The sequence below is a fragment of the Eumetopias jubatus genome, unplaced genomic scaffold (genome assembly GCF_037043125.1).
Source record: "Eumetopias jubatus isolate StellerSeaLion01/CBP00866 unplaced genomic scaffold, mEumJub1_p1.0 scaffold_3, whole genome shotgun sequence".
In the NCBI taxonomy this organism is placed as follows: Eukaryota; Metazoa; Chordata; class Mammalia; order Carnivora; family Otariidae; genus Eumetopias; species Eumetopias jubatus.
Window position 1 is genome coordinate 34,826,083 of NW_028274809.1, and position 26,728 is coordinate 34,852,810.

Below are 26,728 nucleotides of genomic sequence, written 5' to 3' on the forward strand. Positions count from 1 at the left end.
GTAATTCAAACAGATAGAACTTCTACCAAGGAACAAAAGGGTCCCATCTCACACCAGTGCAGGCATCACAGAAAGGAGAGAGAAATGATTCCGCTGAAATTACCATATAACTGTTTGCCACAAACTGTCAACTCTCTGCATTAAATGGAAACAACATGAAGTCTGACTAGTCACAAATAATTCAAAGACTCATAGCTTCAACCAACAGTTTCAGGCTTCTTGCCCTGCAAACGTTACCAACCACTAATAAACTATAAAAGTCAAAGGTAGCTATCACAATTTCTCTTCTGGCGTCTCAACAGGAACTACAAAGGGAAAGCTAGAAAAAGAAACATAGCCTTGTGTAAACAAAAAGCTGGAAAAACCAGCCACTGGACAAATAAGAGCTCTCCTGAGTGCTCTGAGTTTAATTCACCCAGCCCATAGACAGTCCCTGGATATGTTCATATTGGGTCTAGTAGAACTTCCGATTCAGGAGAGCTGGGATTAATTGTGGCCCCACATCTACCAGATATGGCAGTTTTAAATATGTCCGCAAATTCTTTGACACTCCTTCCTTAAAAAGAGTGTAATTCCTTTCCCCTTGAATGTGGACCATGTTTGGTAACTCATTTCTAATGAATACAGCAAAAGGGATACTATGTGACTTCCAAAGCTAGATCATAAAAAGGATACAGCCTCTACCTGGCTCTTTCTCTGTTTTGAACAGCTCACTCTGGGGGGAGCCAGTCACCATGACATGAGAACACTCAAGCAGTCCTGCGGAGAGGCTCACATGAAGAAGAACTAAGGCCTTGCACCAACTTCACGGCCACATGAATGAGCCACCTGAGAGGATCCTTCAAGCCCAATCAAGCCTTTGGATGACCCTAGCTGAAATCTGACCACAATCTGCCAAGAGACTCGGCCAGAACAGCCCAGTTAAGCTACCCCTAAATCCCTGCTCCACAGAAACTGTGAGAGATATAAATAAATTAATGTTGTTATTTTAAGCCACTAAATTTTGGAGTGATTTGTATACATTATTAGATAAATAATTCACCAGGTAAATCAGGAAAAGGGAATGATAATGATCATTACTTAAAGATGTAGTTAGGCTACGTCCTTTTCATCTGGCCCACAGGTAAGGGTGGAAAAAAAAAGAATTATATATCACATAATAATGGAGAGATATAAAGAAGGTGCTAATCTCCTGGAAACCCTATGATAAATAAATATTATGAGGGAAATGAAGGACATGATACACAGGTTGCTGGAGAAGCTAATAATAGCTCACTCATCCCCGCAGTGTGGTAGAAAAAGCCCACCAGCACTGCCCCCTGGCCTTCACCTCAGCAGGTGTAGGCAAGCCTTCCATACCCAGTACTGCGCTCAGTTTGGAACACAGGACCGGACAAAGAGCATCCAGGCAAGGACCCCAGGTCATCACTACTGTTTGATTCCCAAGTCTTCGAGGACTCTCATGTCGTGGCATATTCTTTCCTCCAGGGGGCAGAAGCAAACAGGGAAACTCCAGACTCAAAGCTATTGTTTACTTCTCTCAGACTGACTCACTTCCCTCAAAACCCTCTCCTCACTGATAGATTTCCTCCCTTATCAAAGTCCTCGAAGCAAAGCCATAGTCTGTCTTTCCGAGATGGTATGCCGGGGTCAGGGACAGAACAAGGGCCGTCCCGTGCCTTTCATCTCTTTCCTTGTTCTGGGTCCCCAGTGGGTTCCAGCCAGAGTGGGGGTTGTCACACAACCCTGAGCAGGCAGCTGCGTGGCACCAGCCAAAGAGGAACCCGTCTTGGAATCACAAGATCTGAGTTTCAATCCTGGCTCCTCTACCTATCTGCTGGGTCTGAGCCTTGCCTGGTCCTGGAAAAACTAACTTATACCAACAGAGGGGCTAGGAAGGGGATGGGAATCTGATGTCTGGGGCAGGAAGTGCTTCCCTAATAGGACAGGAGAAAGAAGAATAAAGGGGAGGTGAAGCCAAAAACGTGACATGTCCCCCAAAGCCAGTAAGAACAGCAAATCTGGAGGGACCTCAGACCAAGATGGAGCCTCTGGCCGCCCAGTCACCTCAGGAGACACAGCCGGAAGTCATCATAGTCGAGATTTCCCATAATGTCACCTCTTTTCTCTATCAGATAGGGAGGGCTGATGCTAGCTGGCCTTTGCAACTTTCTTTCTTGGGCCAGCAAGAACATGGGTATAGCCTGGTCTGATTTATAAGATCCAGGGAGTAATGACGGTGTGAGTTTGAACAAATTAACTGTCTTAGCTTATTCATCTGTAATTAATACTAATGCCTATACCATGTTCTTCAAAAGGTGCCTGTGAGGATCAGGGGAGATGTCTGTAAAGACACTTTGCAACTATGAGTGCTTACGCAAATGTCAGATATTAATTTTAAAGAAAATAAAGGCAGGGGCGCCTGGGTGGCTCAGTCGGTTAAGCATCTGCCTTCAGCTCAGGTTGAGATCTCGGGGTCCTGCGATCGAGCCCCACAGCATCAGGCCCCCTGCTCGGCGGGACGCCTGCTTCTCCCTCTGCCCCTCCCCCTGCTTGTGTTCCCTCTCTCGCTGTGTCTCTCTCTGTCAAATAAATAAATAAAATCTTGAAAAGAAAGGCAGCCATTTCACCACAAATCATGGAGCCTGCCACGCATCTCTCTCATGGAAGCTTCTCCTTAGAAGGGACCTCCATAAGGAAGTGTCTCTAGCCTACATCAAGATGGGCTGGGAGCAGTCAGATTCTGTGTCCCATTTATCACAGGAACTGCCTTGTCATTTCCCTCGAATAGGGGAAGAAAAACTTGGATGCCGAGTTTGGAACATAAAACTTGAACGACCGCAGAAATCACACTTCTCCTTCCACGCGCCCTGCGAACCTCACTCCTGACCTAGGCCTATCTCTGTAAACCTCAACTTCCCAAAATGATGAGTTTTCATGTGGCCTTGCAGTTAGGACAAGGGCTAGGGTCAGCACCACCCACAGGTTTGGGGGTAATTGAGATGAAATCCAAAAAACTATACACAGTAAAAAGTCATGAAGCCATTCATTTAGAATTTGTTCTCATCTAAAATGAGTTCACATTGGGGTGCCTGGTTGGTTCAGTCAGTAGGGCATGTGATCATGAGGTCAAGGCCCACCTGGGTGTAGAGATTACTTAAAAATAAAATCTGAAAATCAAATCAAATGAGTTTGCATTAATCTTGCCACAATCTATAAAAAGAAGTCCATTAAACCAATGTATAGAATAAGGAGGGAGTGTTTCATCAGTCTATTTACCACTACTTAATGAGCACCTTGTATGAGCCCAGTTCTAATTATAATAAAGCATACAAATGGGGGCACCTGTGTGGTTCAGCTGGTCAGGTCATGATCCCAGGGTCCTGGGCCCTGAGTCGGGCTCCCTGCTCAGCAGGAAACCTGCTTCTCCCTCTCCCTCTGCTGCTTCTCTCTGCTTGTGTGTGCGCACGCTCTCTCTCTGACAAATAAAAAAATAAAATATTTTTAAAAAAAGGTATACAAATGGAACACAGTTGGGCAGGATATTCTTAATGAGAAGGGGAGTTCTGAAGTCAAACATAAATGTGAAATGTAACGTTAAGATTTAAATAAGCTTCTTTACAGAAGGACTCCTCGGTCTTTAAGACCAATATGCAAATCTCCAAAGGAGGAACAAACTATTCATCATTTCTCAAATTCGCTTGACCCCAAAACTCATGTTTTAAGAAGTTCTTCTCCCTATGTTAAAGAAACACTGTATTTCATGTTGGGAAATACAAATGAGGTACCTGCCCTTCAAGGAGACTATCATCTAGTTGGGGAGCTTATAAATATGCACAAAACAATGACTGGCATGTCACACAGTACAGCGGGATTTTAGGCATAATAAGGGGTCAAAGGAGGGACCGTCAGTGCAATCTGAGACACCTGGAGATGAGACTGTAGTAGAGGTATAATTCAGGCGGGGGCCTGACAAAACAGCAGAAAGGGGAGGCCCCCCCAAGTAGGAGGATGATCATAAACAAGAACAGAAGAATGAGTGAGTTAGGAAGCAGTGGTAGAGTCAGCTTTGTGTAAGTCTGACTTCTCATTTGTTTCCATAGACCAACCAAAGGGTTTTAATGGACAACCTACATTCGCTCAAACTTACAAACTACTTTTTAGATATCTTCTTTTTAAATACAAATGGTTACTAGTAATTCCTTCTGGACTAGCTTTTCTTAGGAGAAAACAATATCAATAATAAATCTGTCTATTGCATGTCAAAGGTGCTTGTAGGGCCCCTCAGGCAGCCTCAAAGTACTCTTCCACATATCCGCAACTCCTTATCCACAATTCACAATTCAGAAACCCCAAAAGCTCTGAAAACCTTAAGTTCTTTTCCCTGATTCATTTTGTGGCAAAACCTTTCCTAAACCGATGAGAGGCTATTGATAATCTTTATTCCACTTAGTGTGAATATCCATTCATTTTGCTGTAGAAATAGTAATGTGTGGGCTCTAAGCCCTTTACAAGTGTGAATTCATTCACTTTTCCCAGCCTCCCCAAGAGGTAGGTCCTGTTATCTAACCATTTTATAGAAGAGAAATTGAGGGGGACCTGGGTGGTGCAGTCAGTTAAGTGTCCCGCTCTTGGTTTCCATTCAAGTCATGATCTCATGTGTCATGATCTCATGGGTCATGGGATCAAGTCCACAGGTCAGCCTCTGCGCTCAGGAGGGAGTCCGCTTGAAGATTTGCTCCCTCTGCCCCTCCCCCAACTTGTGTGCACACACGCGCACTCTCTCTCTCTCAAATCTTTAAAAAAATAAAAAAAGAAGAAGAGAAACTGAGGCTTACAGAGGCTAGGAAAATTGTCCAAGGTCACACACCAGGACATGACAGAGCCATGATTCAAACTCACACAGTCATATTCCAGGACCCAACTCTGACCATGCTCCTATAATACAGGAATACACAAATACACATTCAACCCTGGCACACAAGAGGCCCATAACTCAGCAAGGGAAGTAAACACAGACACTGGATTTTAGTCACAAACTCACAGCAGGTCGTGGCTTTATGATTCTCTTCATACAACAGATATACATCCTGCAGTTGGGAACTGCACGAATGAAACAAAACTGATTATAATAGAAAGTGGAAGACAAATACTCTCTTTTAAAGCAGGAAGTTACTCATTAAGGAAATATCTTCTCATTCTTATATCGGTACTAATGGCTAAGAGAGAAAAGACACTTATCTATAGCTGAGGAGACAGCATGTCGCACATCTAACCAAAAATAGGACATGAGAAAAATGAGATCATATCTGAAGTCCTGGGAAATTCAACCTAATATTTGCTAATTTGACCTTCTCTTAGATTCTCTTCCCATACAACTCACGATGGTAACATTTTAAGTGAGCCTAAAAGACAGATCTGACTCATTCCAAGAATTCTGAAAAGCAAGAAAACTGTGGAAATGTGATGATCAACCCTTCGGAGGGAGAGATAAATAATTAAACATGTTCTTTCACAATGAGATTCTTATTCTCTCTGACGCATCACCAGTGATTGATTCAGTTTGAATAGGACATCCAACAACAACTGAGCAAGAGAATCAGTCCAGATCCAAACAACAGTAACACACAAGTAGTACAGACTCCAGCAGACAACCCAAGGACAGGGTGGCAGAACTAAGTAACACACTGCCTCTAAGTGAACACACATTTACAATATTTTTTACTTTTTCCCCATAAAAGCTTTCATAGTCTAGCTATATGCAATGATGGGACGTCTGATAACACCGAAGCCAGAAAGCCTTCCATTTTAAACCCCACTCTGGGGTCCTGGGCCCCAGGACTCCTCCCTGCTGCAGCATCCAGCATGAAAAAGCAAGACCGAAGCTCCCAACTTTCAGCCAATCACACCATTGTACCAGAAACAATGCTTTGTACTCCCCAAATTCCCTTCCCTTTCCTTCCTGGCATGTAGCCAGTCTGAGTTCCTTGTCTACTGCAGTTAGGTGGGGTCCCAGGAGTGAGTTCGACCAATGGAATGTGGATGGAAATGATGCACCTCACTTTCGGGGCTGGTCCCTAAAATTTCTTGTGAGATCCTCCACGCACTTCCTTCATCCACCAGCCAGATAGAGAGGATCCTGTGGAAAACCCCAAGGCTTCAGATGGTGAAGTCACTGACTGATCACATGGAACGAAGCTCACTCCAGACCAATGCACACTAGGCTGTGACATGAGTGAGAAAGCACCCCTCGCTATGTGAAGCCATAGACTTCTGCAGAGGTTTGTTGTAACAGGTAGGGTTGATCACTGATGAACACAGCTTGTCTGGGCTCACTGAGACCTCACTGTGGGGCATCAGTTAATCCACAGCGTCCATACCTACCTGTGTCATTGCCAATGCAATCGATTATCAGGCAGATTCCTAGGGGCTTGCTCTGCATCCTGTATCTCTCTTCTGGTATGTGCTGGAAAGGAAAGCAGGGATTGTTAAAAAACTCTGGACATTGCTCTGTTTCCATAAGGTCCCACACATATACCATCTTTTCTTTTGGATTTCCTCAAACTTCCTGTTGCCAGGTGAGTCATGCAATAGACACAGCCTGAAGTCACCACAGCTGACATTTCCCATTAATTTCACATTTTTTCTCTATTTAGGTAATGTGCTGAAGACAAGCTGTCTCGGTTTTTAATTTTAATGAAAATCACAGTCTCTCTACACATGACTTAGCTCTGCAGGATGAAGACAATTTAAAGCTGAGAGAAAGGATGGGCCATATGTTTCTACAGTAACCTGAGGTTATACAAGTGGTATCTTTCCAAACCAGTACAAAAGGAGGCCTTCTATTGCCTCCTTATGGAGAAGGGGTTTCAACCTTTAAAAAAGAAGCCAGAGCAAGTCAAGGTTCAGTGCCACTGCTCACTAATACATTCAGCAATCACTCAGCTGAGAGGAGAACCGCCGCTCTGGAATATTCCCACATTCCAAAGTTCACGAATGCAATCCACATCAACATTTTTCCCTTGGCTCTATCCAAGTTCCTCCCTAGGAGAGTTCCCAGGAGAATGGCACTCTCAGCATCCTATTCTTGTCCCAGAGAATTATTAACGGACAGATATCTTAAAGAAGCCCGTGTTCTCCACAGATACTGTGCATACAGTACAATACCAAATCAGATCATTTATTCTGTACCCGCGGTAGAAATGTTCCTGATTCCTGGATGGATGCCTTCGCTGATTCTCCTGGAGGATGAGAGAGAAATCATTTACAAAGCTGAAGGAGAACAGACCACTCCCATGCTGTCTGGGTTTCTTTATTTCTCAGCTGTTTTCTTCCATTATTTTCTTCCCCTTACTATCTCTTCTTTGCTCTACTCAGCCCCACAGTTCCAACCACACACTGAAGAACCCAACTGATAAGAAAACACAAGTCCGCCTGCTGTGCAGGGGGTAGGTAGAAAAACTGCTTAAAGAGCAAGGGAAAAAAGGCTCTCCCTTGCCCTTCTCCAGGCGAGGACCGGGTGACTTGATGAATTTTTAAATAGATACGGAGAATCCAATAACCTCACCACCCAATAGTATCGATAGCTTTCTTTCCTATGCTGAAACTGTGGGCAGCACCGAGAGGGGCAGCCTTAGAGACTGCAGAGAAGGGATTATATTTGTCACTTGTGCAACAGATGGCCATGTTTTCTTAGTCCAGTGATATTGAGAGGTCATAAAATAAAATGGCAATGGCAAGATAGAGGACAGTGAGCCTAGCAAATGTAGATGAGCCTAAAGCCAATAACATTAGTTAAAAATGACTTTATTAGCGCAGAGAGTGGAGAAACCACCAGTTTTGAAGCCATAAACGGCTGGCTCAAACCCTAGCACCATCACCGAGGAGCTCTGTGATCTTAGGCAAGGTTCCTCCTAAAGTCTCAGGGTGTTTCGTTGTGTTTTGCTTTTAAATCCCAAAGATGAACATACCAACATCTACCTTATAAGATTGTTACAAAAATAAGAATGCCTAAAGACAAGCAAAGACCATGCCAGTATTTGTAAGGTTTGGGGGAAATGAGCACTTTCAAGTGTGTAAGCTGAAATAGTCTTTTTAGGGGCACCTGGCTGGCTCAGTCAGTAGAGCATGTTACTCTTGATCTTGGGGTTGTAAATTCAAGCCCCACATCGGGTGTGGAGATTACTTCAAAAAAATAAAATATTAAAAAAAAAAGAAACAGTCTTTTTAAAGGACAACTGGCAATACTTTCTAAACCAACATTCTGCTTCTAGAAATTTATCCTAAGGAAATAATAGAGCAAGTATGCAAAAATATCTACTGAATAATTGTTTATAATGGCCTCAAACTAGAAAAATACTTAAAAATCCACCAACATGAAACTGGCTAAATAAATCATGGTACACATAATGGATACTATACATGTTAAAAAGGATAAGAAAGATCTTTATGTATTTAACATGAAAAGATATGGGTATATTCAGTGAAAATGGATTATTGAATAACATGGATAATATTAATCCCACATACTTAAAAATACATATTTATGTGCATATACTTACACATATATATGCTTAAAAATAAGAGTCTAGAGGTATATAAATCAAATGTTAACAGTGGTCATCTGATACTTGGGATTAAAAGGAAATTTCTCTTTTTCATTTTGTATTTAAGCAATCATGGATTAACAGAATAAAAAACCACACAAAATAATCTGTGTACTATGCCTATCTCAGGTTAAGGCACTTCGTAAGAGCTTAATAAATTGTAGTGATCATCATCATCCAACCAAATCTATTTGGAAGTCCAAATCAATACAAATGCTTTTTTCTTTACTAGCCCGTAAACCAGATCCAGGCAAAAGCAGGTCCCTAGCTCTCCGAAGGGTCCCCACCGGTGTTGGGAGCCTTACCCATCTCATCTGTGTCATGACATTTTTATTAATTTAAATTCAATTAGCCAACAGATAGTATATCATTAGTTTCAGAGGTAGAGTTTAGTAATTCATCAGTTGCATATAACACCCAGTATAATTACAATTAAGGAGAAACCTGCCATCAGGGTGCGCTATGGAAAGAACACCAACTGTTTTTCTTTCCTATCCAAATCTACCAGGTCTCCTGTTTTCCTTTTAAACAGCTTTCAGAATGCTAATTCTCACCACCATGTTTTGAGAAACATGCTGTCACTTCAGGAATAAATTCACTTCTTGGTAGCTTTTGCTGGAGAGCAGAAGACTAGGTAGGGAATGACAGGCATGAGCAGTACCATCTGGCGAATCTGGGCGAAATGCTTCTCAGTTTCTAGGTGCAGGCAGACAGCATGGAGGCTGACTCAGAAGATTTTGGCAAGGGGTCTGCCACACAAAGAAGGTTCCCAATGGGCCACTGCTCTACTGGGAACATTCACAATCGCCACTGCACGCGGGATGCACTCAGGACAAATTGCAAGCCCCTCAGGGAAGACTGAGCCCTCCTTCCCTGCCTACTGATCCCTGCCTCCAGAAGTGCTGAAGCACAGTCAGCTACAATAAAGTATGAGACCGAGTCTCACCCTTCACTTCAAGGAGGACGAGAGACAAGCAAAAGAAAAACACTTTTTGGGGCGCTTGGGTGGCTCAGTCAGCTCAGGTCATGATCCTAGGGCCCTGTGATCCAGCCCCACATAGGGCTCCCTGCTCAGCAAGAAGCCGCTTCTCCCTCTCCCACTCGCCCTGCTTGTGTTCCCTCTCTTGCTGTGTCTCTGTCAAATAAATAAATAAATAAATAATAAAATATTTTTTTAAAAAAGAAATACACTTTTTAAAAATGATGTTATGGGATCAAGTGCTGATGTTTTAAGAGATAAGAGAGAGATCGTATGGGGTTGAAATGACTAGTTTTTTATTCTATTATTTTCTTTCTTTTTAGGAGTAAGGGGATGTCATCTGTAGAGATATCCTCTGTAGATTTATTAAATGAGCTATAAGACAGGGACGCCTGGGTGGCTCAGTCGGTTAAGCGTCTGCCTTTGGCTCAGGTCATGATCCCAGGGTACTGGGATCGAGTCCCACATCCCTGCTGAGCAGGGAGCCTGCTTCTCCCTCTGCCTGCCACTCCCCCTGCTTGTGCTCTCTTTGACAAATAAATAAATAAAATCATTTAAAAAAATGAGTTATAAAACAATATCCTAGTAACCTTTCTTCTTCCTGCTGCCAGACATTTGGTTTAACATGATTCATTATCACGGCTATATTAATGTTTAACATAGCCTGGTTATAGTTCCATTTCAGGAATACATAGCACATCTCTTAAAAATATAGCCAAGATGATGAAGCTGATGGAGTAAGAGGTATTTACATTCAAATAAGCTAATTCATTAAATAATTAGAAATGCCAGTGGCTACATTTTAAGAATTTAAATGCTATTTATTTTGAGAGCTTAATCAGAACATGTAGATAAAGGAAATGGGCAACTCCAAAATGCAACAATATGTACTTGAGTTATCAAGCATTTATAAAGAATGAATATAAAGAAAAATTGGCCTTACTTTGAAGGTCAAGTTGTCCCACATTGAGTCTTTGTTCTTTACTTCTCCCATTCTGGAGCTTCAAATATAAAGAATAAGGTCATATCCCCTGTTAGTTTTTTTCAGAGGCACTTTATATCACATCTCTTTAAATATCTCAATAGAATCCTTACCAGGAAAAAAATAAAAGTATCACATTCACAGTTAAATTATCTAAAGAAGAATAGCAAGAGCAGTTAACTCCATAAATCCCATATTCTATAGCCAAAGAACAAGGCAACTCTTCTTTTTAAAAAGCGAAAATACAATGAACATGCAATATGCTAAATTAGCTTATTAGGATGTTTGAAAACAGCTCAATAAAGTCAGATGTTACGGTATTGTAGAGTTGCTATAATAGCTCCAAGTAGAACAAGCTGTTGGAACATCAGATTGACATTCTACCTGACCCTTTAACACAGAGGCAATGCACGGTATGATTAAGAATGAGAGTTCTAAAGTGTTGGCAAGGATGTGGAGAAAAAGGAACTCTTGGGCACTGTTGGTGGGAATGTAAATTTGTTCGGCCACTGTGGAAAACAGCATGGAGGAGGCTCGTCAAAAAGTTAAAAGGGCGCCTGGGTGGCTCAGTTGGTTAGGCGACTGCCTTCAGCTCAGGTCATGATCCTGGAGTCCCGGGATCGAGTCCCACATCGGGCTCCCTGCTCAGCAGGGAGTCTGCTTCTCCGTCTGACCCTCTTCCCTCTCGTGCTCTCTATCTCTCATTCTCTCTCTCAAATAAATAAATAAAATCTTTTAAAAAAAAGTTAAAAATAGAAATACTATTTAATCTAGTAATTCCACTACTGGGTACTTATCCAAAGAATATAAAACACTAATTCAAAAAGATACATGTACCCCATGTTTATTGTAGAATTATTTACAAAAGCCAAGATATGGAAGCAACCTAAGTGCCTGTCAATAAAGAACAGATATGGATAACATACGTATATATACCATACATATGTAACATATTATAAATATTGGAATATTATATATATGGACTATTATAGATCTGTAATGGAATATTATGCAGCCACAAAAAAGGATGAGACTGTGCCATTTGTGACAACATGGGCGGACCTAGAAAGTATTATGCTAAGTGAAATAAGTCAGACTGAGAAAGACAAATACCACTCAGATGTGGAATCTTAAAAAAAAAAATTGAATAAACAAACAAAAAGCAGAATCAGACCTATAAATACAGAGAACAAACTGATGGTTGCCAGAGGGGAGGCGCGTGGGAGGATGGGCAAAATGGTTGAAGGCTTCCAGTTATGGAGTGAATAAGTCACAGGAATAAAAGGCACAGCATAAGGAATATAGTCAATGATATTAACTTGTATGGTGACAGATGGTTGTAGCTACACTTGTGGTAAACATAACATAATGTATAAACTTGTCAAACCACTATGTTGTACACCTGAAACTAAGGTAACATTTCTGTGGCAAATATACTCAAAAATAAAAAAAAAAAGTGGGGAGTTCTAACCCAGACAAACCTGGCTATGAATCCTGATTCTGCCACTAAGTGTAAACTTGAGCAAGTTGTTTAACCTCCATGTCTGTTTCTTTATCTTCAAAATGAGGATAATAATAGTAGTATCTTAATAATTTTTTGTGAAGAGTAAATGTACACAAAGCACTTAGCACAGTGCTAGCATATTATTGTTTTTCTATAACGTCTAGTTATTGTGTTTCTATAATGCCTAGCTGCACATAAGCCACATGTGGGCTTGGTTCTTAAATATCAGCTACCAAAAAAAAAAAAAGAAGAAGAAGAAAAAGAAAAATCGGCTACCAATTCTGAGGGCTAGAATGAAATTAATCAGAGAATGAAAGATTGAACCGACCCTTTCTCTTCTCAGATGACAGGTCCTTTGTAAGGTACATATACCACATACTGCCAACCATCTGATAGGTTCAGCTTTCAAATGACAGTCCTCCTCTGAGGCTATCCTAGCCAAAAGAGAGAAGTTACTCTTCATTAAGCTGTGTCTGTAGCTAAGTCTTTGTGTCTAAATTAAAGAAAAACATGTAACTTACATGTTTTTATCACTAATCATAAGTGACTTAGCCAGAGGCTGACAATACTATACAGAATTTGGAACCCCACATGGATGTGCATTCACATTTACATAGCTATTAAAGAAACATAACATCAAATCAAAGCTAGATTTTAAAAAGCATTGTATTGCAGAGTGACACAACTTTTTTATTCTATAATATGTTGTGTCATGTGTCATTTAATGTCACTATAATTTTTAAAGCACTTTGCACTCTTGCATGAGTTAACATCCAGGTATTTACCTCCTAATTTTATGAGAAATTCGCTGAATCCATATGACACAGTGTCTGCTTACTAAACAAATTAATGATCAGGGCCATAGATCAATACAGCAAATTAAAGGAGAAATTTAAATACAGAGCACATGGGTTCCCAATAGCCTCATAGACAGTGAATATAATTACTTTCATCAACAAAATAGAAAGACAATAGTAAAAATATGGCAAGCTTTTAACCAAGAGTGACAGTATAATTTACATTAGATATACAATAGTAGGAAAAGCTCAGAAAATCTGGATCTGAATCCTAAGTCAATTTTGTTTCATGACCTAGTATCACAGAGATTCAGAAGGAAAAAAGGAAGTATCTTTGATTCTTTAAAAAAATGACAGATAAGCCATGGCATGACTGGTATGTAGCTTATTAAATATACCATGGTGTACAAGGAGTGTGGACTGGGCCCAGTTCTGGTGTTCCGTAGAGGTGGGCAATCACCTGATGTACTTCAGGCCTAAATTTCCTTATTTGTTCAATGAGGGGGGTGGATAATATAATCCCTAATACCCATTTTAGCTCTGAAATTCTATTGCTCAGGGTTATCTCTCACAGCTCACATTCTTCATAAAACTATTTCTACTACAGGGGTAGTTAATGTTTTCCTCACACATGTTTATGAAAGCTTTTATAATTTAACATGAAATTGCACTGTGACCTAAGGCCTGACTACAAATTCCACATATCTTTATGTGGATGAGGATATTATACTAGGATTAACTTCTCGAGATAAAAAACTAACCGAGAACAGGCAGCGCCATGGCAGTCGGCAAGAACAAGCGCCTTACGAAAGGCGGCAAAAAGGGAGCCAAGAAGAAAGTGGTTGATCCATTTTCTAAGAAAGATTGGTATGATGTGAAAGCACCAGCTATGTTCAATATAAGAAATATTGGAAAAACATTAGTCACAAGAACTCAAGGAACCAAAATCGCATCTGATGGCCTCAAGCGTCGGGTTTTTGAAGTGAGCCTTGCTGATTTGCGGAATAATGAAGTTGCATTTAGAAAATTCAAGCTAATTACTGAGGATGTTCAGGGCAAAAACTGCCTGACTAATTTCCATGGCATGGATCTTACCCGTGACAAAATGTGCTCCGTGGTCAAAAAATGGCCGACCATGATCGAAGCTCATGTTGATGTCAAGACTACCGATGGTTATTTGCTTCATCTATTTTGTGCTGGTTTTACTAAAAAACGCAACAATCAGATTCGGAAGACCTCTTATGCTCAGCACCAACAGGTCGGTCAAATTCGGAAAAAGATGATGGAAATCATGACCCGAGAGGTGCAAACAAATGACTTGAATGAAGTGGTCAATAAATTGATTCCAGACAGCATCGGAAAAGATATAGAAAAGGCTTGTCAGTCTATTTATCCACTTCATGATGTCTTCGTTAGAAAAGTAAAAATGCTGAAGAAGCCCAAGTTTGAATTGGGAAAGCTCATGGAGCTTCATGGTGAAGGTAGTAGTTCTGGAAAAGCTACTGGGGATGAGACCGGTGCTAAAGTTGAACAAGCTGATGGATATGAGCCACCAGTCCAAGAATCTGTTTAAAAGTCAGACATTTAATGGTGACAAATAAAAAAATATTTGTGATGTTTAAAAAAACAAAACAAAACAAAACAAAAACTAACCGAGAACAACTATGGTAATACTTTGCACCATTTAATAACACAACAACCAGAAATGACAATGTGATATTTATGGTCACAAATCACTCACTCAGTAATATAATTCAATAACAAAAACACTTCTGAAATCGTTAAAATAAACTCAATAACAAAATGCACAGAGAGGTAAATATAAGGATATTTATTTTGAATCATTGTAGTAACAAAAGACTGGAAGTGATCTAAATGTACACGCACAAGAAAGGGCTATACACAATGTGATACATCCAGAAAGTAGAACCATATGCATGCATTAAAAACAATGACTAAATAGAGGTGGTCCCAAATGATTCATATGGAACAATTTCCAAGAATTCTCAGCTCAGGACAATGGGCACAGTGTTCTACCATTCGCACAAAAAGAAAAAAACAAAAGTGAAATATGATATGTGCATAGGCTATCTCTGGATATTTACAGAAGAAAATGGTTAACAACAGCTGCCTGTGGGGAAAGGAACCGAGGTACGCAAAAACGTACTTTAAAAATTCTTTTAGTACATCTTGAAATTTTTGTTCATGAGTATGTCCTACTTATTTATATTTAAAAAGCTAAATTTTCTAAAGAACAAAAGAACAATGAAAAAAATGTTCAGTTGTATGTGTAGATACATAAACATGCATAGAAAAAAGACTAGAAGGAAATTTGCCAAGATATTAACAGTGTTTATCTTTAGATAGTAGGATAGAAGTGATTCATTTTCCATCTTTTATATTTCTCTGTATTTTCCAAATTCTCTCAATGAACACAGGTTAGCTTTGTAATCATAAGAAGGTATACATATTTTTTCAAATGCACATTTCTATCACATTTTTTTCAGACATTAAATGAAGTACATGCTGTGAGAATATGTATATTTTTATCAAAGTTCTGAAACCGTTTCTGGAATTCTGTACATTTGCTCCAGACTCACCCTTAAGTTACATGAAGGATCCTTAAGACTCAAATTTGGGAATGATGCCTGGAGTGCATTTGTATAACTTGTCCCAGCTCCTTGAGCTGTAAGCAGAAGAAAGGTATTGACCCAAGATTTACAAGTTATTATCAAATGAATAGTCAACAATGGCTCAGTTCAGAGCCAATCATCCATCTTCCAAAATACCCTAAACTCTACCTAACTACCTTACTAAATTCAAAATATCAGCTCAGATGATTCTCCCACTGTCATTAAGAAAGGACTAAAAATGCTACACTGACCCTTGATCTTTTATTGGTCATCTGGGGGGAGGGGGGGTCTGTAGATCCCTGGGTCTCAGTTATGCCCTTTAGGCTGTGGAGGCAGTGGACTGCTAACAGAGCCCATGCTGAGGCTGAGTCTAAAAGACAATGGGGGAAGGGTGGCATGAAACAGAAGGCCACTGTGAGTCTGGTTCCCTTTATGGAGGGAGCAAAGGTACCCTTTCCCATGAGGAGGTTTTGTGAAACTCAGGACACACAGGGCAGCTAGGGGATCCCAGTGACAGGATGCCACCCAGAGTTGGATGGGGGTCAGGCCCAAGACTGGAGCAAGACAGTAGGGCTCAGCATGCACTCAAAAGCCCTGCATGTCCACAATGCAGCCAGCCTGTGCAGAAAATGGGGGTGCAGACGATTTCCTGAAGGCTGGAATGTTAAGAACTTCTTCGCAGCGTTTTGCAGAGGGCTGAAGTTCTGTGATCATGGGTATGGGGTGATGAAGTCAGCAGATGTGGGATATGAAAGATGGAAAGGGATGTGATCTCTAACCACAGGCTCATGGGGGCTGTTGACACTCAGGTTCTGTTTCCTCCACTCATCCAACAAATGAGTCTTTACCAACTGAACCTAGGATACACAGGGTACTTTCCTTAGGCCGCAGAGAGGCCTACTTACCCAATTGCTTGTATTTCTGGATTTTTGTCTTCAGGTCTACTCTGTGGATGTTCTTCAGGCATTTTTCTAGTAATTCCAATTGATCTGGAGCAATCAGATTAAGTTTCTCTAATTCGATCACAAGATCTAGGAAACTCTGAGAGAGCAACCAACAAGAAAAAAATGTCAGTAAGGCTGACTCTTAAGCCCCAAATGCAAACCTCAGGCTGTGTGATTTGTAACCGCAAGAAAATGTGACAAGGGGAGCCCCTTCCATGATCTTCAGTGATCCTAAACCAGACCTCTCTGGTTTATAGTCCCTCCAAGGCCAGGAGCAAATTACACTCCTGGATTTTATTGAGAAAGAGGTGGTTAAGTCTTTTGGTGGACAACCTGTACCTAGGTTGGGGATAGACACATGGGCCATTTTATGTCATCAAGAAGTACCACAATCCATATATATAATGGACTATTACTCAGCCATCAGAAAGGATGAATGCCCAAGTTTTGTATCAACATGGATGGGAGTGGAGATTACCCTAAGTGAAATAAGTCAAGCAGAGAAAGTCAATTATCATATGGTTTCACTTATTTGTGGAACATAAGGAAGAGCATGGAGGACATTAGGAGAAGGAAGGGAAAAATGAAGGGGGGGAATCGGAGGGGGAGACGAACCATGAGAGACTATGGACTCTGGAAATCAAACTGAGGGTTCTAGAGGGGAGAGGGGTGGGGGGATGGGGTAGCCCGGTGTGGGTATTAAGGAGGGCACGTTCTGCATGGAGCACTGGGTGTTATACACAAATATATCATGGAACACTAGATCAAAAACTAATGATGTACTGTATGGTGACTAACAATATAAAAAAAAAAAAAAGTACCATTTTTCCAAAAGGCCCAGCTGAAATTATACTGAAAAACTCTAAGGGCTTTCCTAAAAAGGGAAGAGAGAAGATAGCTGGGGGCAAGTTTCTATTAGAAAAATCCCAATGATGTCATTTTGAAGTTCCTAAAATATTTTAGTCAATGCTGGACATTCCAACTCATTCTGACTCAGGAGGTCTGAGGGGGTAAAATTTAAAAGTTAGGGTATATTGCTACTCACTTGCCCTGGACCAAAGAGATTAGGAAAGAACTACATTTCAGAAATAGGCTTTGCTTTGTGTTTTATTTCCCTTCGGTTTAACATTTGATTACTGAGGCTCTATTTTTTATTTTTTTTAAATAATCATCATCATGAAATTGATATAAATGACTGGCAGATAAGTTGATTTGGGGGCACCAAATAGAAGTTCTATTTTTTCATTTTCCTTCCCATTTGATGCATTTGATGGTTGGGGGGGGCATCCAGTCACCCTATCTGCCTAGATTTCAGGAACCAAACTCCAATGATTAAAGAACAAGAGGAAATTCTCAAGCAACACCTTACCAGAGTCCTCAAGGACAGGTCCTTTAAGAACATATTGTCATAATCTAGAGACCTGAGGCTTTCCTGGCCCGTCCTTAGGCCAGCAGTATCACACGGGGCCAGGAGGAATTTAAATACTTTGCCAGCAATTACAACATCCCTGAGATCTTGACTGCTACCTAGCTTCCAACCTTGAATCTCTGTTTTTGCCATTCCCTGGATACATGAGTCACAAGTACCTTCCCCCACCTCATCTCCACATGGAGCCTAATGACTTCACACTGGCCTTGAGCTAGCTGAGGGGAAAATAGATGCCGTTGGGAGTGGACCCGTACTTCCCACCTGTCTGCCCTCAGTGTGAGCAGAAGGGACTTCCAAACCCTCCCAGATGGTCTGTCAAATGGGGGAGAGAAACTGCTACCTAAATCAGGCCTCTGACTTTTACAGAAATAAGAATAAAATACAAGGATGAGAGAAATACCCAGGGCCACCCTATTTCCTCTCAACTGAGAAACCAATCTCTTCTTATCAATGTTATTAAGAAACAGACCTTTCTCTTCTCACTTCCTATCTTCACCCCCAGCTTGGGCTTCCCTATTCAAGGCTCCACAGCCCTCTCTTCACACCCTAGAGAGCACCCTCCACCTTCTGATAGGCTCTTGGGAATATGAACCAAGAAAAAGAAAACTCACCTTATCCTTGGCTACCTTTTTTCGACCAGTATAATCCCTCATGAGGAAAAATAATGAGGACAGATCAGATTTTTCCAAATTACCACCAATCTCTGTCATCAGCACCCTGTAAACAGGCAAGTTATTTTTAGTAAATTCAGATACCATCCTAGTGAAAAAAACAAGAGCCTATGCCTCTGCTATGCCAATAATTGGTTAAAAGGCTAGTTCAGGCCCCCATTTGATACACACCCCCATAAAACAGAAAGCCTAGGCCGCCTCAGGAAGATATCTTAAGGGAACTCAAAAAGGAAATTCATCCTTCCCCTACTTTCAATAGGAAACAGTACCTTTCTTTCCAACTAACTGCTCTAAAAACAACTCAGAGAATAAAAACTTCCCTGAAGAATCCCCTACTTCCCCCAGATGTTATGATGAAATAAGTGAAGAACATATATGACTCAGATGGAAGACAGAAATAGAATTTGAAGTGATCTTGTCTTCTCTGCTTTACAAGTTCCCAGGGGATGCTGACGCTGCAGACCCAGGGACCATACTTTTAGAGTCACAAGCTTCTAAAGCAAAGTTATACCTGGGATGTCCTGGCCAACTCTTGAACTCAAAGGGTGAAAGGCATCTAAAGCCTGGGGACTGGGGACTGTGACCATAGATGTCTTTGTCTAGAAAGCTCTTCCTGATTCAGTCACCTCTGCTCCAGTGGGTGCCACCATCACACTTTATCTGGGCTCCCAGGACACCCTGTGGTTGGCATTATTGCCTGGTCACTGTCATCACTGCTTAGAAGGCTGTTTTCCCAATTAGGCTCTCAAATTCTTGAGGACAGAAGATGCTTCGTTCATTTTGCTCTAGCACTTACCAACCACCTGGTATATGTTGACCCAAAAGAAAGGCCACTGAACAGATACATCGATGAATCTAGCATCCCACTGCCCAGCCTCTCTGCCCAGAGGCTCTGAGGTACTGTCTACACTCACCATAGCAAGGAGACAGGAAATGGAGAGTGCCCTAACATATTCACTGAAACCCACTGCCTCTGAACATTTAAGAACATTACTGGCATTACATGATAGTTGAAGAGGTGGAAAATGATCGAGAATAACTACAATAATGATGAACCCCTGCATTTGTAGATGGCTTCACAGTTTTAAAAGCACTCCACATACTAAATTATTACAATTACACCAACAAACTTGTGAAATCAGGTTTCACTATTTTTAGCTTTACAAGTAAGAAAAGGAAGTCCCAAGCAATGTTAGTGGCTGCCTAAGCTTTGTGGCCTGTAACGGATAGTTCTGGGACTTGAAACAGGCCTCTAGACCTCAAGTTTCAGGCACTTTCCAAGGTCTATGCCTCTTTCAATGCTCCTTAATATAGTTCTTGATAATACACATCTTCTCCAAATCATGCATCACTGATATAACTTAAGGCTGGTGGTCTGGAGAAAAAGGAACCATTAATTTAAGGTTACAAGGTATCTTCCTTTCTCCAGAAACGCAGCCTTTCTTGGGGCTGCTGTGCTCCCCTGAACCTCCAAGAGAGTGGTATGTAAGCAGGAGGAAGGAAAAACTCAAAGACGGTCTGAACTAAAGGGGACGCCAGGGGCCATTCCTCTCTGAACTGAAGGGGGCCTACAGCTGGTTAATCGATGGGATGTTCATTCTGCACCCCTGGCCCATCGAGCCTCTGGGGGCAAGGATCTCACTGGAACTCACAGAAAGGGAGCCCATCTCACTAACCTCCTCAGCAGGGGAAAGACTAAAGAGGACTCAGGAGGGACCACAGAGCTCTACAAAGGTCAGGAAGACCACTGTCAGACTTGCTATCTCCTTTCTCAGAATCTGCCAGTCTGACATCACAGAAAATAAGCCAGGAAAGACCACCGCAGACCTCACAGTCAGAGGATGGCAAGAATTACTAGCTCTTAGTCATTCTTATCTTGATCATTCTACCCATTATGCTACCCAGCCCTTCCACTTTCTTTATGATCTTCTACCCAATTACTTAAACAAACATGTTCTAAGAATTCAAAGACTTCAAAGAAATGAAGTAACATCATAAGGCAGTTGAACGTATGGGTAAAGAAGGTAACATCACTGCTTTTTCTTACTGTCCTCATCTCTGTTGTTCATAAGCCTAGACCACCTCCCTCCCTCGCACCAGGTTCAGCCTTGGGAATTGCTGATGAATTACCTATAGTCCGAAATAAGGCGAGGGTTCCTGAGCAGGTGGGCCTCCACTGCCTTTCTGTCCATCTTGAAGATCCGCTTGAGCAAGTCAAACCGCCTCACTCTGTAGAGCAGCTCGGCCAAGCCCATGGCAGACAGCATTCCTCTCTCACTTAAAATATCCAGAAGGTCCCTGACATTAAGCGGAGCAACATCTGCAGCCACATCCCGGCACAAAAAAAGAAGCATTTTCTTCTCGTCTTCATCAAGTGCCTCTTCAACCTGATGAATGACCTCCGTAGACATCCTGCACAGTGTCCTTCCAAAACACTACAGTAATAAAACTCCACTCTGGTCAATAAAAGGCCATGAGGCTGCTGTCTTCATTTCTGATGGTTTTCTTCATTTCTTTCAAAGTCCTTTCCAATGGAGTTCTGTGCTTAAAAGGGCATTTTTTAAATCCTCTTATCAAAGTAACTTATGTCTCAAATTCAAGGTAGAGGCTCTTCCTTGCTTGCTGGTCTCTCTTACCTAGCAGATTAAATTTACATTGTTAAGTCTATAGAAGGTAGACAAAGCAACTGATTGAAAAACCAAGACAGATAAAGAGAAACATTTTAAAGGAAATGAAACCAGAAACAAATCATCTCCCAAAAATCCCACAGGCTTTATCGGAATTTTTGAGACGTCAAATATGGTAAGAAGAAAATCACAAGGAGAGAGTTAATAAATAAATGGCATATAACCTTGGTGGGAGGAAGAAGAAAAAACCCAATGACTAAGAAGCTAAATGGACTAGAAAAACTGGTGTCACAGGGTTAACTCCCACTTGAAGTGACACCAACCAGGTAGGTTTAAACAAATATGGGTCTTGACAAGAGACCTTCTGCAGGGTATCAGAACTACTCCACACCTTTTCTCCCAGTTGTCTCCTACTTTAAAACCCCTCATAAGCAGACATCTCTGCACCCATCCTCCCAGAGTCCTGGGTCCTTTCCACAACTTCATCAGGAATGCTCATTGGACCTGCCCCCTTGCCTTGTCAAGTTTTGATCAAGGCTTCAGACCCTGAGCCCGTGGAAGTGCTAGGGGCCCCTTACTCTCAATATACTGCTTCAGGTCAGCAATCATCACAGGAGTTCCTGATGGTATCAGTGGAAGGAAGGAAGTGGGACAGAAAATCTAGGGAAAGTTCTTGGTCCCAGGGCTGGACCTGGGTGGGCGCAATGGGAGGGGATGCCATAAATGTATTCTTAATTGCTTCCATTGAAACTCAACCTATTCTTTTTCAAAATTTAAGGTGCAAATGGCAGCTGCTGCCTATTCTATTCTAAAGCTTCATAGCAATAAATATAAATAAATAAAATTTCATGGCTATATTTTTTGTTAAATAAACTATTGTGTTCTGAGACAGTACCTTGTCTATTTCTATTAGAGCATATTTAAGGTTAAAAGTTAATCTTAGCAAAAAAAAATAATTGGAAACAGAACCCCACTGTAAGTTGCTACCTATTACTATGTATTTGTGTACAAGTGTATTTATATATTTATTGAGCTATATTTAGTGAAAGGAACACTGAAGCTATTTTATTTATTTATGTACAATTCCAGTCCACAGTAGATTTGAGGCATCTTAAATAGCAACACTGAATACAAGAAAATTTTTATATGAGATGAGGGGGGAAAATTAGTTTAAAAAACCACTAAGTTAGAAAGTCGAAATGGGGTGGAAGGATAGAGAAGACAAAGCAAATATGCAGGCCAGAAAGGCCTGAACAGACTTTAGCAGACTGTGACCTTGTCCCTGAGTTTCCTGGCAGTCAAAGCAAAAAGGGGTATAAGGGACATTAAATAGTTTTTGCTGTCAAAAACAAAAAGACAAAACAGATGATTAGAGTAAGCACAATTTCCTAGACATCCAGAGTTCCCCATCAATGAAAATATTAGTAAGCATTTTAGGGTCTGAAAGTAACAAAATCAAATTTATTTTAAATTTCATTTCATTTTTCAAAAATTTAAAATATTTTATTTTAAAGTAGACCATTCATTTATATCTTTCACACTGGCCTTCCCACAATCAGGCTAAATGGTGAGTTCTTAATAAAAATAGACATTTTACCTTATGTAAACTTGCTAATCACTATTGGTGTGTCTATGCCAATCCCATGCCCATTCATCCAAACCTCACTTAAATACAGCCATTATGAATAACTGGAAAAATGGAATTTACTAAATGACTGCTCAATGAAAGTAGAAAAACTGGCACTCAGACTATTTTTTTTTAACCTGAAAGCTTAATAACAATTTTACGCATTCCAGAGACCCTAAATTTATACTTTATTCACAGGCTAACAATACTTTACCCTAAGCACTAGTTTCCACGGAAGTCAAGTACTTATTCTATTGACTAAAAGTCACAATTTTGTTAGTAGTTATTATAAATCAACCTATAAAATATTCATACCCACTAAAAGGTATAAAATAAGTAAGAGAAGAATAAATGAGATGTTATCCAAATTCATAAGACTTATCTGAAAAAGAACCAACGAGAAATCAAATGTTCAATTCCCTATTTTTATTTATTTTTTTACTATTATTTATTTATTTGAGAGAGAGAGCACGCGCACAAGCAGGGGGGAGTGGCAGAGGGAGAGGGAGAAGCAGACTCCCTGCCAAGCAGGGAGCCCACCTCACCGCAGTGTGGCTCCATCCCAGGACCCTGGGATCATGACCTGAGCAGAAGGCAGATGTTTAACCAACTTAGCCACCTAGGCACCCCTAATTCCCTATTTTTAAAAACAGTAGCCAACCTTTGCGATTCGTAGTCATCAATGATATAACAACGCCGTCAAGAAGTTAACAACATTAATCATTTTTTAAAATATTATCTGCTCAAAAAAAAAAATCATCTGCTCAGTTCATTCCCTCCAACCATTATACCAGGACTTTCTGCCAGTCACGCACACTCAGCAAGAGAACTGGCACGCTGTCTTCCCTCTGTCCTAATGGAGGTATAGTTTGGCAGCAAAATCCAAATTACTCAGTGGTAGCATCTGGCATATTCAGAAAAAATATCAAAAGGAAAACTACAGATCCCGTGCTGAGTCAGTCCAACCTGCAGCAAAATACCAGTATACATGTTAGGGTGCTGTTGAGGCAGTTAATTGTAGCTAAAGGTGACAGGCACTTGAGAAAGGGGAGCATGGAAGGGAGAAGTAGGGTTAGGGTCCAAGTAATCACTACACTGTTCGGGTTTCTTTTAATCCCAAATCAAGACATTAACATAAAAATCACTCTCAAACTAGGGAAGCCTATAAGACCTCCAGAGGCAAACCCAAAACCACCCCTATAAGGCTACCTTCACAACCCAGGGCACAGAAGACATCCATTCTGCTGGAGGCAAGTTCATGCTTAAAAAATGCCACGCACAAAAATAAAAATCACCATAACAGTAAACAACACAAATAAAATTCACATCTGAGTAACCTACATCTGAAAGAATTTAAATAAATATGAAAACTTTCAAGAAAATAAGGAAAATTTTTGCAACAGACCAAATCAATACTTCTGAATCAGTGACAGTTTTATCCCTCAGGGGACATTTGATAATGTCTTGAGACATTTTTGGTCATCAGGCCAGGGATGCTGCTAAACATCCCTCAATGTACATCCTCCACAACAAAGAATTACCAACTGTAGACACCAATAGTGCCAAGATTAAGAAACCCTGCACTAGATAATCTGAAAAAACTGGATATAATAGACACTCACATGAATTTATAAATTTAATAGCAGTCCAATCAAAAATTAAAAAGTAATTTGCCATGGACTGTGGCAAGCTGATTTTAAACCTATGTGAAGGAGGAGAAGGTCCAAGAATAGCCAATACAAGTTTTAAGAACAACCAGTTGCAGGAAGTTGCCTTACCAGATATCAAGGTTTTATACAAATGTAATATGGCACTGGGATACATAATAAAGCAACCAATAACCAGGTGAGAACTCAGAAATCAATCCACACACAGACGACTGAGGGGGTCCTGCCAATCAGTAAAGGACCAGAAATGTCCAAAAATGGTGCTGGGACAACTGGTTATTCAATACATATAGGGGGGAAATTGGGATCCTTTCCTCACATCATTTATAAGTCAATTCCACTTGTACTAAAGTCCTGGATATAAAAGTCTAAATGAAAATCTGTAACCTCCAATTACAAAAAGATTTTGTAAGACATAAAAAAGCAGGCATCCTTTTAAGAATGAAAGAGAGTAAGCACAGAGAAGACAAATGCATCATATTTACTTAACAAAGAATTTGTATCCAGAATATAGACAGCACTTCTGCAGGGTCGCCTGGCTGGCTCCGTCAATAGAGCATGTGGCTCTTAATCCAGGGTTGTGGGTTCAAGCCCCACATCGGGTGTAGAGATTACTTAAAAATAAAATCTTTGAAAAAGGAAAGAAAAGAAAGAAAGAAAGAAAGAAAGAAAGAAAGAAAGAAAGAAAGAAAGAAAGAAAGAAAGAAAGAAAGAAAGAGAGAGAGAGAAAGAAAGAAAGAAAAAGAAAGAAAGAAAGAAAGAAAGCATTTCTGCAAATCAATAAGACAAGCAACTCAAAGGAAAAATAGGCAATAGGTACTTCCCAGAAGAAAAAACCCAAATAGCTACTAACGATATGAAAAGATGTTTGAGCCATAAGAGTAGTCAGAGAAATGCAAATTTAAAGTACAATGAGGTATTATTTCACCTCAGTTAAATGCTAGTATCTGTTACCAAATATCAGAGAAATATAGAATCTCCAATGTTACTGGAGGAATCATAAATTAGTATGACTACTTTGAAGAACAATTTGACAATATCTGATAAAGATAAAAACAAACATTATGACATGAAGATTTCATTCCTACATAAATATCCTTTAACAACTCTCTGACAGGGACGCCTGTCTGGGTGGCTCAGTCGTTAACGTCTGCCTTCGGCTCAAGTCATGGTTCCAGGGTCCTGGGATCGAGCCCCACATCGGGCTCTCTGCTCGGCGGGAAGCCTGCTTCTCCCTCTCCCACTCCCCCTGCTTGTGTTCCCTCTCTCGCTGTGTCTCTCTCTGTCAAATAAATAAAATCTTTAAAAAAAAAACAAACCTCTCAGACAGGTATACCAAGGCACATACCCAATGTTTCTAGCAGCAGTAGATGTTATAGCAAAAAAACAAAAACAAAAAAAAAATGGAAACCATCAACCATCTAAAAGGCTATCAAGAAGAGACTGAATAAAATATTATAATCCTTTAATGAAACACTATACAGCCCTGAAAATGACTGAACTAGAACTACATGAATCTCACAAAAACACAAAACAACAAATATTTTTGCTGAAGCAGAAAGCAAGTTGCTAAAGCATACATACCACATGATTACTTTACATTAAAATCCTAAATGTTAAAAATAATAACCATATATTGTTTAGCAATGTGTGTGTGTAGTAAAAATATGAAAAAACACACAGTAATAATAAATACTGAATTCAGAAAAGTGGTTTCCATTACAGCATGAACAGAATGTGACTAGATAAAAATGCACAGGGGAAGTGACTGAATTTGTAACATTTTACTTTATAAGCTGAGAAATAGGTATACAGATGTCAAAATAAATGTACCTTATACCACATTCTCTGACCTCAGTACAATAAAATTAAAAAACAATAATAAACCAAAGGGGAACCCTGTAGGTTTTCTTTTTTTTTAAGATTTTATTTATTTATTTGAGAGAGAGAAAGAGAACATAAATGGGGAGGGGCAGAGGGAGAGGAAGAAGCAGATTTCCTGCTGAGCAGGAAGCTGGACAGGGAGCTTGATCCTGAGACTCCAGGATCATGACCTAAGCTGAAGGCAGCCGCTTAACTGACGGAGCCGCCTTGTCATGATCCCAGGGTCCTGGGATGCAGCCCCGTGTCGGGCTCCCTGCTCCGCGGGAAGCCTGCTTCTCCCTCTCACACTCCCCCTGCTTGTGTTCCCTCTCTCGCTGTTTCTCTGTCAAATAAATAAATAAAATCTTAAAAAAAAAAAAAAGCAAGCCTAGAGGCATT

At 40.5% G+C, this 26,728-nt stretch overlaps 1 protein-coding gene and 1 pseudogene across 7 annotated transcripts in view; one reads left to right on the forward strand and one right to left on the reverse strand.

Moving 5' to 3' along the window:
- The window catches only part of CFLAR (CASP8 and FADD like apoptosis regulator), a 55,679-nt gene that overhangs the window by 10,795 nt on the left and 18,156 nt on the right, over nucleotides 1-26,728 (reverse strand). For 6 of the 7 annotated variants that reach the window (XM_028122289.2, XM_088021598.1, XM_088021597.1 and 3 more), the window contains 7 exons: nucleotides 20,676-21,181; nucleotides 18,486-18,591; nucleotides 16,407-16,542; nucleotides 15,469-15,554; nucleotides 10,529-10,586; nucleotides 7,192-7,241; nucleotides 6,385-6,466 (listed from right to left, as the gene is read on the reverse strand). In XM_028122289.2, the coding sequence (XP_027978090.2) occupies nucleotides 6,385-6,466; nucleotides 7,192-7,241; nucleotides 10,529-10,586; nucleotides 15,469-15,554; nucleotides 16,407-16,542; nucleotides 18,486-18,591; nucleotides 20,676-20,956 (799 nt within the window). In that variant the 5' untranslated portion in view covers nucleotides 20,957-21,181. Of the gene's footprint in view, nucleotides 1-6,384; nucleotides 6,467-7,191; nucleotides 7,242-10,528; nucleotides 10,587-12,399; nucleotides 14,382-15,468; nucleotides 15,555-16,406; nucleotides 16,543-18,485; nucleotides 18,592-20,675; nucleotides 21,182-26,728 lie in introns of those variants that run through there. The other variant, XM_088021599.1, reaches the window with a different exon arrangement.
- On the forward strand, nucleotides 13,645-14,469 carry LOC114223412 (small ribosomal subunit protein eS1 pseudogene; annotated as a pseudogene).